The 14,886-nt window shown below is 42.2% G+C and overlaps 1 protein-coding gene across 1 annotated transcript; it reads left to right on the top strand.

Moving 5' to 3' along the window:
* The first annotated feature begins 5,924 nt into the window (after positions 1-5,924).
* Positions 5,925-8,014, top strand: LOC118412086. The gene is made up of 3 exons (XM_035814716.1): positions 5,925-6,034; positions 6,994-7,085; positions 7,429-8,014. The coding sequence occupies exons 1-3, from the start codon at positions 5,968-5,970 to the stop codon at positions 7,912-7,914; spliced, it is 645 nt and encodes a 214-aa protein (XP_035670609.1). The 5' UTR covers positions 5,925-5,967; the 3' UTR covers positions 7,915-8,014.
* Positions 8,015-14,886: the final 6,872 nt, after the last annotated feature.

Raw genomic sequence — 14,886 nt, 5'->3', positions numbered from 1 at the left:
TATACCGATTATGCTTCAATCATTTCACTAGTGCTGTTGTTTTTCCCACCGAATGCTGTATGCAGATGTTTCTTTTAGTACTAGGCATAAGAATAGAAGGAAATGACTTGCTTTATCTGAACCATTCAAAAGTGAGATCGAACGGACAAAACATGAAAACGGCTAACAACAATGAGTGATATGACGGAATTCAAACTGAACGCATGCCCCCAGGATTTATCTGTATGGATAATGATTCCATGACAATATAGTTTTGTACTTAAAAAAATCTCTTTGATAGCCTGAGTAATCTATGGCCTTGGTTAGTAGAATACTGTTGCCTTCGAAGTGTAGTCTACTAACGTTATAGTTGTTGTTTACAACAAGTAAACTACAGTAGTATACTACACATTACTAGTATTTTGTCTACTCAAAAACTACCCACCTAACAAATATCATCAAAAGCTTCTTACATTATACACAACTATGTCCACAGCCACTCCTTCAAAGCACAACCAAAAACACAACCTCCTTGCTGAAGGTAATAATAATGTCATTTGTAGAAGATTACATAAATAAAACAATGTATCTGGAAGATGACCATTGTTTTCATGTTAGACGTGTTTTGGAGGTGCATGATGTTGTATTTACATAATTGACAATGTATATTCTTAAATTTCAAACGATATGGCGTCAAAAGTACAAAGTATGCGTGTATAGATGCCATAGTAAAAACCGTCGACTGACATTTGAGTGCCAAAAATTAATTAGTTACGTTTCTATAAGGCTTGAAAATTATTTGACTCAAAAGTCGGGGACTCGGAATGCTCACTATGTTACAAAGTGTGCGTACTTTTATTACTTGTTTATTATCGAAGAAGCCGTCGACGAAAAGTAGCAAGCCCTTTGGCTGCTAAAAATCACTTAGTTACGTTAAGGCTTAAAGACTATTGGGATACTAGTATGTCGAACTTTAGTATTTTAGTATGTCGCGTATTTGGGCATTCCCTAATTTGGGAAGTCGTAGTTCATGCTAACCCCAGTGGGGAGAAGAAAAGACCAATTGTAATGAATCGTTACTTTACCTGCCATGCAACACGCAATGTAAACTAATGACGACTTCAGTGTCCCTGAAACGACATTGAGGTCATGTCAAGTAGTGGATAGGGCACGACCACAAATGTCAGAAATCAATACTCGTGTTTTGACAAGTTTTTTCCTGCCAGATGGTCAAGTTCCACGTACAAAGGTTAGTGTACCTATGTCGTCATATGCGTTTTTTTGGTCAAACTTTCTTGTATGTCCATGACAGTTTGTTCTCTCAGTTTTTGTCTGTATGTCTGTCTATGTCTCTGCCTGCCTGTCTGTGTGCGTTTGTTTGTTTGTTTGTGTTTGTGTTTGTGATTGTGTTTGTGCGCGCGTGCGAGAGCGTTCGGGTTTTCGCATATTTTACTAGGGTCAGATGTACGTTGGAACATAATAATTTACATTGGTCTGAAGAAATGACCTGTCACATGTCAGTAAGGGCGTTCACCTGTACCACTAGATTGGCACCACCAATCATGTAGCACCAAATCCAAGATAAGACAACAATACTACCGGACAAGGAAACTAAAATAGCTCACAAAGTTCAACAAACACGTCTATGACGCAGCAACAATAACCTTAGGTCGTGGAACCTGACCATCTGGCAGGAAAAGGCCTTGAAAAAAAGTATAAATGATGGTGAATACATGATAGAGGTAGATTCATCAGAAGAAGATATTGGAGACATTGTCAAAGCGCTGGCAAAGATGTTGTTTCCAGTAACATTGGTCCTGTGTCTGTGTAGTATGCAGGCCGCCGGACTTCGTGAGTATTGATATACTGTAAATGCAGACGTGTTGACGGTGGCTTTAAGGTTTTCTCGGTGACTGCTTTACCATGAACATGAAGCCACCGCCAATTGTTTGTTCTGTCTTTTTCCTACCTAATCCATCGTCTGTACGTTACGTGTACGTACTATAAATTGTGCAGTATTATATGTAGGAGGCCTGTTACGATGAAAGTGCACAAATTGAAGATCGGATACATCTTAACATTAAATCACATTTTTATCAAGAAGTGATACTTATTGAAATATACTCGCTGTATATACAGTATACTCGCTGGCCGCGACAATGTTCAATACGGGTGTTCCGAACCAGGCGATTAATTGGGTTCTCACAAGCGAATGACGTTCAACTGTTATCACATGGGCTTACATAGCATAATTCGAACTAAAGGTGCGCTCCTACCACACTTGCGTCACTGCGGGGTTCGTTCACTGCGTCACTGTTTTGTCATTTTCTCCGATTTTTTTTATAATTTAGATATTGTGTAATACGTAAAAGTATGACTTAGATGACGACAAATACACAAAAAGAAAGAAAATTCGTTCTTTGTCTCTGAAATTCGTTGAGTATCTTTCGAACCGCAAGCTAGCTTGACACAAGTGCAACAACTTCCAATATCGGCGTTGCCTATAATACGAATATCGGATTCAGACGTTAGAATTGCTGTTGCAAATTGTTAAAAAACACCAAGTTGTCTCAACGTTTGACACATTTTTCTCGGGTGGGATGACATTACAAAATACAACACGGTGTATTCCTCATCACCGTCGGGTCTCGAACAGTTGGTCGTCGGGCGATCCAAACCGTGGTGAGGCTGTTACCTCCACAATTGTACTGAATTGTAATCCTCCATTATAAAAGAATGACAATAGCTGAATACCTCATTGATTTGTACTCATTTATGGCTGAAGACGTCTGGTGGTTGTTTTTCAGCGGTAAAGACGTACCATCAGGAGGCTGACATGATACAGATGGACATGACAGTTGATCGTGGTGTCAGCATCAGTGAGGCCGAGGATGACAAGGTTTGGCATTTTGAAAACTTTGCGGCCATTTAGCTTTCTATTGTTATAATTATATTTCACTCAATATAGCACAGTACGGAGTCGGAGGAAAATATACTGTTATATTTTTCACTCCATATAACAGTGTATCTATCCACCACAAGTTTGAAGTTATTTAGACAAGTCTTACTCAAGTTATGTTGCTTTGATTTTAACTTCTGGGATATATTCGCCTAATTTGCATTAATTTGTATAAAGAGCCATAGATCGACGATATTCCACCTGGACTATATAAAACGTACATTAGGATAATCAGTAGACCCCAAGCTTTCATTCCATGGTAGCGGACTGACTATGTGAATGGTGGACCTTTTTTCAGGTTTCTCCACGACTACTGAGCCCCATCGCCAACGGGCAAGGCAATCGGCTGTACTTAACGGGATTGGAGCGTAGGAGGCAGTACGGCTGCAGCGTAAATGACGTTAATTGCGATGTAACAACCAATAGCTTTCCCGGGAAACGGTCATCCCAACGATCGCGAGCCCCCCTGAACAGCCGGCTGGGACTGGAGCGAAGGAGGCAGTACGACTGCAGCCCAAATGACGTTAATTGCGATGTTGGAGGCAATGGCTTTCCCGGGAAACGGTCATCCCAACGAGACCCCCTGAACGGTCAGTTCAAGAGGTGGCCGCTACTCAGTCTTATTAGAAACGGCCAATTCAAGAGGTCCACGTTTCTGAATCCTGTCGACAACAAGCAGATCAAGGGGCCAAACTCCGACGCAGTCTTGGCTTACAATTCCGCTATCACAAACGACGAGGTCGATTCGGCCCTCAGTGACATCTTGGAGCTAGAGGGGGAGTGAGCCGAAAAGGCGTTTGATGAGGATGTGAGGTATCATCCTCGTACTCTACGCTTGGTACTTCCTGGGGTTATTTAATTCACTTCAAGCTGAGCAAAATAAACTCCATACAGAATTCACAGTTGTCATTTTGCTTTGTGTTGGTCTGAATTACCTTAGATCATAAGTTGTGTGAGCGCACCACTGTGTGTTGTGTTGATCTGTTCATAGCTGACGTACTCATAGTTTCTGTGCTGTCTACGTTTGCGTTACACCAGATATCTTTGTTATTCATGTGATCATTCTGCCTATAACCCAAATATATTTTCAGACACTGAATGTCCTGTAGGCATAACCTACATTTCCCGTTGCACGCGCAAGGTCGTGAACTGTTTAATTTTTTCAAGGAAATGATGTGACTTTTATGTAAATTAATTCTATCTTATTAACTTCATAGACAAATTTCTAATTTAACTGTGATTACTAATACCTTAAAAAATATCGGTATTTTTCAGGCGTGCGTGTGTGTGTTTGACTTACAAACTGTACAGACGGATATTTTTGACCAGAATAACTTGGGAACCTCAGAAAAAAATTTGATGAATGATGATTGGAAGAAGAAAGTCAAGATCAGTTTGGGCCCCCTGCTGTGTGACCTTGGTACTGCAGATGACGTCCGGTTTTATATCTTATGTCCTGAACATGGCATAGTGGTTTTCTAGCAGATAGCCTTTGATGTAATGTAGCAATTTTGTAGGATTGCAGCGTGTGTCAGCATGGAGCGTACGATCTGTTTAACGTCAAAACTAACATAGAACTATGTCTCACTCCATATACAGGTTTGAATATGCACAGGGGCGGATCAAACCCACCCGTGTGCGATCCTGAATCATGTACCGACGACTTAACTTTGTTAATTAAAGAATAGATTTTTTTTCCTTCAGAAAAAGTTTACTCCTATATTTTCCAATCAGCTATTTAAATGAGGCCTTAAATGGTGCGCTTTATGTTAAATATATCGACTTTTTATTAAGTTTCAAATGCTGCATGTATTGAATTTCCGTGATTTCCAAATATGGCACATATTTAAAACTTCATAGAACGCAGTGTCCCATGCCCTGCCTTTTTTGAAATGTCCTAAATTGTAGATCCCAGCCCTATGGACAAACAGATGGTGTCCTCACGGTGCATGATGATGTATTTACATAATTGACAATGTATTCTTAAATTTCAGTCGATACAAAGTATGCGTGTATAGATGCCATAGTAAAAATCGTCGACAGACATTTCAGTGCCAAAATTATGTGACTCGAAAGTCGGGTTACTTGGAATGCTCACTATATTACAAAGTCTGCGTTACTTTTATTACTTGAATATTATCGAAGAAGCCGTCGACGAAAAGTAGCAAGCCATTTGGCTGCTAAAAATCACTTAGTTACGTTACTATAAGGCTTAAAAACTATTGGGATACTAGTATGTCGAACTTCGCGTATCTGGGCATTCCCTGATTTGGGAAGTCGTAGTTCATGCTAACCTCACTGGGGAGAAGAATAGACCAATTGCAATCGTTACTTTACCTGCCATGCAACATAATGTAAACTAATGACGACTTTAGTGTCCCTGAAACGACATTGAGGTCATGTCAAGTAGTGGATAGGGCACGACCACAAATATCAGAAATCAATACTCGTGTTTTGACAAGTCTTTTCCTGCCAGATGGTCAAATTCCACGCCCAAAGATTATTGTATCTATGTCGTCATAGGCGTTTTTTTGGTCAAACTTTCTTGTTTGTCCATGACAGCTTGTTCTCTCAGTATGTGTTTGTATGTCTGTCTGTGTCTCTGCCTGTCTGCCTGTGTGTGTTTGTTTGTTTGTGTGTGCTTGTGTGTGTGTGTGTGTGTGCGCGTTCGAGAGCGTTTGAGTTTTCGCATATTTTACTAGGGTCAGATGTACGTTGGAACATAATAATTTACCTTGGTCTGAAGAAATGACCTGTCACACGTCAGTAAGGGCGTTCACCTGTACCACTAGATTGGCACCACCAATCATATCAGCAAATCCAAGATAAGACAACAATACTACCGGACAAGGAAACTAAAATAGCTACCAAAGTTAAACAAACACGTCTATTACCCAGCGACAATAACCTTAGGTCGTGGAAATTGACCATCTGGCAGGAAAAGGCCTTGAGAAAAAAGTATAAATGATGGTGAATACATGATAGAGGTAGATTCATCAGAAGAAGATATTGGAGACATTGTCAAAGCGATGGCAAAGATGTTGTTTCCAGTGGCATTAGTCCTGTGTCTGTGTAGTATGCAGGCCGCCGGACTTCGTGAGTATTGATATACTGTAAATGCAGACGTGTTTTCGATGGCTTCATGGTTTTCTCGGTGATTGCTTTACCATGAACATGTAGCTACCGCCAATTGTTTGTTCTGTCTTTTTCCTACCTAACCCATCGTCTGTACGTTACGTGTACGTACTATAAATTGTGCGGTATTATATGTAGGAGGCCTGTTACGATGAAAGTGCACAAATTGAAGATCGGATACATCTTAACATTAAATCACATTTTTATCAAGAAGTGATACTCATTGAAATATACTCGCTGTATATACATTATACTCGCTGGCCGCGACAATGTTCAATACGGGTGTTCCGAACCAGGCGATTAATTGGGTTCTCACAAGCGAATGACGTTCAACTGTTATCACATGGGCTTACATAGCATAATTCGAACTAAAGGTGCGCTCCTACCACACTTGCGTCACTGCGGGGTTCGTTCACTGCGTCACTGTTTTGTCATTTTCTCCGATTTTTTTTATAATTTAGATATTGTGTAATACGTAAAAGTATGACTTAGATGACGACAAATACACAAAAAGAAAGAAAATTCGTTCTTTGTCTCTGAAATTCGTTGAGTATCTTTCGAACCGCAAGCTAGCTTGACACAAGTGCAACAACTTCCAATATCGGCGTTGCCTATAATACGAATATCGGATTCAGACGTTAGAATTGCTGTTGCAAATTGTTAAAAAACACCAAGTTGTCTCAACGTTTGACACATTTTTCTCGGGTGGGATGACATTACAAAATACAACACGGTGTATTCCTCATCACCGTTGGGTCTCCAACAGTTGGTCGTCGGGCGATCCAAACCGTGGTGAGGCTGTTACCTCCACAATTGTACTGAATTGTAATCCTCCATTATAAAAGAATGACAATAGCTGAATACCTCATTGATTTGTACTAATTTATCACTGAAGATATCTGATGTTTTCTTTTGTACAGCGGTAAAGACGCACCTTCAGGAGGCTGACATGATACAGGTCGACATGACAGTTGATCGTGGTGTCAGCATCAGTGAGGCCGAGGATGACAAGGTTCGGCATTTTGAAAAGCAATTTAGCTTTTATAATTATATTTCACTCAATATAGCACAGTACGGAGTCGGAGGAAAATATACTGTTATATTTTTCACTCCATACAACAGTGTATCTATCCACCACAAGTTTGAAGTTATTTAGACAAGTCTTACTCAAGTTATGTTGCTTTGATTTTAATCTGGGATATAATCGCCTAATTTGCATTAAATTTGTATAAAGAGCCATAGATCGACGATATTCCACCTAGACTATATAAAACGTACATTATAATAATCAGTAGACCCCAAGCTTTCATTCCATGGTAGCGGAGTGACTATGTGAATGGTGGACCTTTTTTCAGGTTTCTCCACGACTACTGAGCCCCATCGCCAACGAGGAAGGCAATCGGCTTTACTTAACGGGATTGGAGCGTAGGAGGCAGTACGGCTGCAGCGCTAATGATGCTGATTGCGATGTACAAGGCGGTGGCTTTCCCGGAAAACGGTCATCCCAACGATCGCGAGCCCCCCTGAACAGCCGGCTGGGACTGGAGCGAAGGAGGCAGTACGGCTGCAGCCCAAGTGACGTTAATTGCGATGCTGGTGGCAATAGCTTTCCCGGGAAACGTTCATCCCAACTAGACCCCCTGAACGGTCAGTTCAATAGGTGGCCGCTACTCAGTCTTATTAGAAACGGCCAATTCAAGAGGTCGACGTTCCCAAACCCTGTCGACAACGAGCAGATCAAGGGGCCAAAGTCCGACGCAGTCTTGGCTTACAATTCGGCTCTCACAAACGACGAGGTCGATTCGGCCCTCAACGACATCTTGGAGCTAGAGGGGGAGTGAGCCGAAAAGGCGTTTGATGAGGATGTGAGGTATCATCCTCGTATCCAGCGCTTGGTACGTCGTGGGGTTATTCAATCCACTTCAATCTGAGCAAAATAAACTCCATACAAAATTCACAGCTGTCATTTTGCTTTGTGTTTGTTGATCTCAATTACCTTAGAACATAAGTTGTGTGAGTGAGCCACTATGAGTCACTGATTTACCATTCCTTCAAATACAAAGTAGCATGGATCTGATCATGAAAGAAGACATACACTTAGTAATATTTGGGACGTACCAAATTTCGGCTAACCTCACAGAATTACCTGTCTACAGTCACTTCCAGGACGTCTTGTTCTTACACTAATTCTAAAACAATATATCAGCTCATGTATAAGACATTTAGCAGCAGATAATGTTCGTATGAAAAATGTAAAATAGCACCTGCTGACCTAAAACATAAATTTGTACGGTCTGAAAAAGGCACTTTATGCCGCCATCTTGTTTCGGGTTGCCATCTTGTTTCGGGTGTTAAGGCTGCAGTACCACCATGGATTACTAGTCGACGCTCTTTTTTTTAGTAAAATGAAATGAACGGTTACTGAAGTGATATTTTGTTATTTCTTACTTAGACAAGAACGAGTGTGCCACAGTCACCTGTAACGTCGGTTACGTCTGCGTCAATCATCCCGGTCATTACGTTTGCGTTCCACGAGGTATCTTTTTATTGAGGTTTCTTTATTCTGTCAATAAACCCAATATGCATAATACGAATGTTCTGTTTAAGGCTGACCAACGATGCCCCGTGCACTGTTTTAGCATTTTTTTCTTTGGTGATGATAAATGTGATATGTCAACTACTGGTTTGGAAGTATTATCAAATTGTATTCCTTTCTATTTATTAAATTTATGAACATAATGTAGGTATTTTTTGCTTTGTGTGTGACTGACAGACTAGATATGTTTACGGACATTTGTGTTGATATATAATGATTGGTGCGATTTTGGTGTGACCTTGGTACTGCATAAGAGCGTTGAACTTCGGTTTTATTTCATATGTCCTGAACACGCTATACTGTTTTTTTTTTTTTTTTAGAAGATAGCCTTTGATGTAATGTAACAGTGTTTACAGCTTGTGTCGTAACGGGAGGTGCGTTTTTAAAATCTGTTTAGCGTTGCAACTAACATAGAAGTATGTCTCAATCCATATACAGGCTTGAATCTGGGCAGGGGCGGATCTAACCTGCCCGCCTGCAGTCCTAGATCCTGTGCCGACGGCTGGACTTGTGAAGCCCGGGAGCGAGGCTATGCCTGCCTGCCCAACCAATAACAATGGCTCTGGTTGGCCAAATCCTTCTGACCAACGTCACAGAAACAACATCTGTGATTGGTAAAGTCGCTCAGGTGGAAGATGCAAACACATGAAAGTTTTGAAATCAAACATGCTGAGCATGCTTAATTCATTTCACTCAGCTCAGATGTTACATTGAAGATGTTAGGCCATCCGACAACTACTTTTTCCTATTTAGTACACAAGAAACAAAACAACGTTAAACCAATATTGCGTCATCATTTAACACCCGTTTATTCTTCCAGAAGAAATTTTTTCGCAGTTCATCATGATCACATTGATCAAATCTGATCCCTACTTGGTTTACCATACAAAAAGTTGAGTATACAAAAACATTTTAATTGCACAGTAAAAAAAAATAAGACATTGCAAAAAAAGGTTGCTTTCCGAATTATCTTACAATGCTTATTAATTTTGAATCATAAGTAGATCATTTGCATTAATAGTTCTGGTTTACAGAAGTACCCTTTGCCCCAACTGGGCTAATCTTCCAGGGTTAAAAAGAACACATGATAATTATATGCATGCAAATTTATATTATGTTTAGTTGAATGTATAGGATATTGTTTACATCAATGTGTAAACTCATTAATGTTTTATGTCTTATCGTTGCTGTTAATGATTAGTGGTATTTTTGCAAGAGTCCATGTAGAGAGTCAAGGGGTGGATCTTACTGGGTTGCTTCACATTCTGTATGTAGTGTTCAGAGCTTGAGGTTTGTACATACCTGCTGTAGGTTCTACATTAATATAAGTTACAAACACAGGCAAGAAATATGGTAGCAGGAAACATCTTACGCCTACCTAGAGAACGACAACCACGATAACATGAAACAAGAGAAGAAAAAAAAGAACATATTGAAGACCAGACTGTCACATGTCGCCCTCAAATGTACCCAAAGGAATCGAACGTAAGAAAGGATAGAGCGAAAAAGATCTTGAACCAGCTTAGCTTACTGAAGAGCTATTTTAACACCGGTTGTGACAGAAAAGACATACGTCTTGTACAATGTATACATGTTCCTTGTACCGAGTAAATTCTCCTCGCTCTTTTCAACATTATGAACAGTGGGCCACGGCTTCAAGTCCTGTCCCGAGTACTAAGTCGCTTTCCAGTCGCTTTCCAGTACGTCGGGTGAGCGACAAGAGCTGGGGATCGATCGCGAACTCACAAAGTCTTAGTCCATTGGCGGGATCACTTACCACTTGACAGGTATAGATATCCTCTTACCAGTTCTTAGGGACATGGTGAATGCCGATGGAGTCAAAAGTGAAGTCTATGGGGTTAATCGACCTTGAGATTGCCCGGCCAGCCCAGGAATAGGAGCGAAATGGCTGGATGAAATTTGTTTCATGTTCGTTTGAACCTTTGCATTGTTATCCATAAGATGAGGGATAAGGTAAAGTTGAGACAAAATAGGGCAAAGCTAAATATGTCGTAGCTTTATTTTCCAGTCCGATCAAAGAAGATAACATAGAAAGAATTACACCTAACACGGGACTCTTGAAGGCATGAGAAGGTCCGATTTCCCCTGAAGGAGACTGAAAGTACTAGATGAAACACATGATGCCTATCTATATATTATATAGATGAGGGAAGTGTACATGTTAAGGGTGATAAAAGCACAACGTATCATTGCCGATGTCAAATGTGCGATTATATCCCTCCGTCAGACTTTTATCATAGAACGCAAACAACAAGCGTAGGCAAAAGTGAGTTGAGTATTGTGTGTGCGAGTTTGTGTGTGTCTGTCCTCCTGACCATGCGCAGAGCACATGTGTGTGTGTTTGTCTGTACCTGAGTCTGTTAGTGTGTGGTTTAGCGACTTCTTCAAGCACAGTACAGCCTTATTGTACTTTTGTCTTCGGAGTTGGAAGTGTACAAAGGCACTGTGGATAAGTGGACTAAGAAGCTTTGACTGATTGCAATGTTTGGTTTTTGTTGAGCACGTCACGAGTGATTAATTCCAGCGTAATAGGTATGCGTACTGGCCCTGTAAGCTGAAAGTAAATGTTTCTGTTGTCGCCGAAGATCAAAACCTGTCTTGAGACCTATTCTCATCAGCATATAAAAATCTTGGGTAGTTTTGTAGCAGAGCCGGTTGCACCCGCCGCTACCTCCGTATCACATGCGGTCGTCAACAGCCTACGGGTAAGGGCGATTTGTTCACTGTCCTGATGCTCCGATGTTCCCCTCTACGTCCACAGCGTCCAATGTTGCCATGCGTATTTCTTTAGCAGAGCCGGTTCCACCTACCGTCGCATCTGTTCCCCCTGCGGCGGTCGGCAAATGGCTGGCAGAAGTGGTTGCTCCATTGTTCTGCTCAGGTCCACCCAAGCCCAAGCGTGCCTTGATCGCAGACAGTCCACCAGACCTGACAATATAAACCACAAAAGCAAACACGACTACGGCAGACGCTATCACGAGACCAACGGTTAGCCAGACCTGGCCAGCTCCCCAACTGTCGGCTTCTTTCGTGTAGTTTGTGAAGTACTGCAGTATGCACTCCCCACAGATGGATGCTGTTGCGTTCAGTATGGCCACCTGCTCTGCTGGGCAGGACACGTTAGAACTCAACAAGTGGACACTACCATTGGGAAGGACACGGAACTCTTCAGCCGTGAACGTCAAAGCGAGTTCGCTACAGTTTTGTAAGGGGCTAGTCATGTTTGATGAGCCACCGCTTCTGTGGGCGGACGAAGAGATCCTACATGTGTCTGCAAACGGGTCGTATAAAGTGCCAGAGGGACACTGATTGGGACTGTTTTCATCACCCCCATAGGCATTAAAGTTGAACAGATTAGATAGTGAAAGTGTTAAGGGACAGTTCGAGAGGCAGTAAAGGCGTGATATGACAAAAGTATATTTACAGAATAGATTTGTGGTTGCCGCCATTGAAAGTCGTTCACAAAGAGCACAGTGTACATTTTTGTAAGTCTTATATCCGCTGTCTACCGGAAAACTATAGGACCTACAGGCAGCGAAGTCACAATTCTCATTGGAAACCTCGGTCGGGATCCAGAGACATCGCCTCACATGCGACGTGTCTGATGGTATAAATACAAGCCTGTTCGTTCCGAAGCAATCTTTGCCACTGTCAATGATTCTGTTGTACACTTGTGAATCTTTATGAGCATGTGAAGACAAGTTAAGTAGTCCAGAACACTCAACTTGGGACTCCCAAACAGACACATGTGCCAGAGAGACATTGTTACAAATTGCACAGAATATGTTTCTATAGGGGACTGCAGTTGATCCAGCTTGAACACGTCCCGAATTATCTTCCACGGGCATCCGGTAGACCAGGTCACTCGGGTTGAAGGGGTCCGCTTGTTTTAAACACTGATCTCTTGTGACGTCATCTGTCCACTCGCCAGGGCAGTCAGCAACCATCCAATAGGACTCTTTCTCTGCAGGGTTACTATCACCTCCCTTAGAAAAGCCTGGCACGCACTTCCATTTGAGACGATGATGATCAGATGGTGTTTGAGCTGAGCTGCTTTCACTGAGGCGGGTGATGAAAAGGCGTATACTAAGTAGTGATCTACAATGATTACAGTAACCCAATCTTGATGGGTGGGTGAGGGTCGTTCGGGTCTCCATCCCAACTTCTACGTAGTAATATGTCCTCGTAACAGCTTATGCTATGACTATCAAAATTACTGGTTATCTCCAAAACTTATACACCTTATAACTTTAGTCCAATAAGAGGTGAGGATTCTCTGTCACCATAGTGAGCAATGATGTTATCGTGTATTTCCATCGTAAATAGTGAGTTCATGCAATTATTCATATAATAATGAGATTAACATTTTGTAGTAGTCAATGCGCCACCCCCGCCACACACACACACACACACACACACACACACACACGTATATACACACACACGTATACACACACACACACATACACACAAACACACACTTACACACATACATGTATAATCAAACACACGCATATACACATACATACACACACACACACACATACGTTAACACGCACGCACACACACACACACACACACACACACACACACACACACACACATAAACATTATACACTCACACAAATTCACCCCCCCCCCCCACGCACACACACACCTATGAGGGCTACTGGAAGCACGGTTTAGTCAGGCTAGTACAGATCTACTTACATGAAGTCCTCGCAGCAGTCGCCGAAAAAGGTGCAGTCGTTGTCACAATAACAGAGTCTATGCTGTTGTTGCTCGAAACAGGTGTACTCTTCATTGCAGCGCAGTAAGAAAGGATCTAAGAAAGGATATGAGAAAGATAATTAAGACGAATTGAAGATTACCGGTAAGACAAAACGTCCCAAACTTTCGTCTTTGTTGTGCACCAATGAGAGAATGTATTTTCCTTAGTATCGTAAAGTTTGAGCATTCACGATACACTTTACCAGTTTGAGCATTCACGATACACTTTACCCATCTTTAGTTGACGGGTGATGATGACGATTCTTTAAATGATGCTTTATAATCGTACAATTGAGCACATGTATATCTCCACATGTGAACTAATACACCCGGCTAGGTTTGTAAGAAATGGACCGAAAATAAGAAACATCTGACCAAATATTCATGACGGTAGAGACAAGGGGAGTTGGCTGGTTCTACTCATAACATAATCAGTGACCTGTCAAATGATAATTGAGTAAGTAATCGTGAGAGTCCATCATTAGCGAGTGACTGAACGAGTGAGTGAATGTCAAACACATCTGGTGAGAATCTGTTTTGATCATGTCGGCACCAAGCTCAGCGATAAAAGGAAGAAACACTATAAGATTAGCAGATCAGATAGAATGAAGGGCCGGGACAGACTGGCGAGGATGTGGCAGTATAGATTAAACATCGTTCCTCGGCCTTGGTAACTCTTGTGATCTTTCCAACTGTCCTATGCGCTACATTTGCTCAAGTCCTCTTACCAGCACACTCCATCACGTCGCAGTAGTCCCACCTCCGCGACTCATCCGTTGTGTAGCACCAGGGCCGCTCCTTGTTGTCAGGGTTACGACAGAAGTTCTCCTCCAGGCCTGCATCAGGATGAGCCTGTGGTGTGTGGGGATGGCTGTGTGGGGACTGGGAGTCCCATCTCTGACACACCCGGTATCCTGCCCTGTACAGATATACGGTATATAAACGTGTAAAGAGTCTGTGGTGTGTGGGGATGGCTGTGGGGGGACTGGGAGTCCCATCTCTGACACACCCGGTATCCTGCCCTGTACAGATATACGGTATATAAACGTGTAAAGAGCCAGTGGTGTGTGGGGATGACTGTGGGGGGACTATGAGTGCCTTCTCTGACACACCCGGTCCCCTGCCCTGTACAGATATACGGTATATAAACGTGTAAAGAGCCTGTGGTGTGTGGGGATGACTGTGGGGGGACTGGGAGTCCCATCTCTGACACACCCGGTTTCCTGCCCTGTACAGACATACGGTATATAAACGTGTAAAGAGCCAGTGGTGTGTGGGGATGACTGTGGGGGGACTATGAGTGCCTTCTCTGACACACCCGGTCCCCTGCCCTGTACAGATATACGGTATATAAACGTGTAAAGAGCCTGTGGTGTGTGGGGATGACTGTGGACTGGAGTCCCATCTCTGACACACCCGGTCTCCT

Source organism: Branchiostoma floridae, chromosome 3 (assembly GCF_000003815.2).
Source record: "Branchiostoma floridae strain S238N-H82 chromosome 3, Bfl_VNyyK, whole genome shotgun sequence".
Classification (NCBI taxonomy): domain Eukaryota; kingdom Metazoa; phylum Chordata; class Leptocardii; order Amphioxiformes; family Branchiostomatidae; genus Branchiostoma; species Branchiostoma floridae.
The sequence above is the reverse complement of the archived record's forward strand: the minus strand, read 5'-3'. Positions and strand labels throughout refer to the sequence as shown.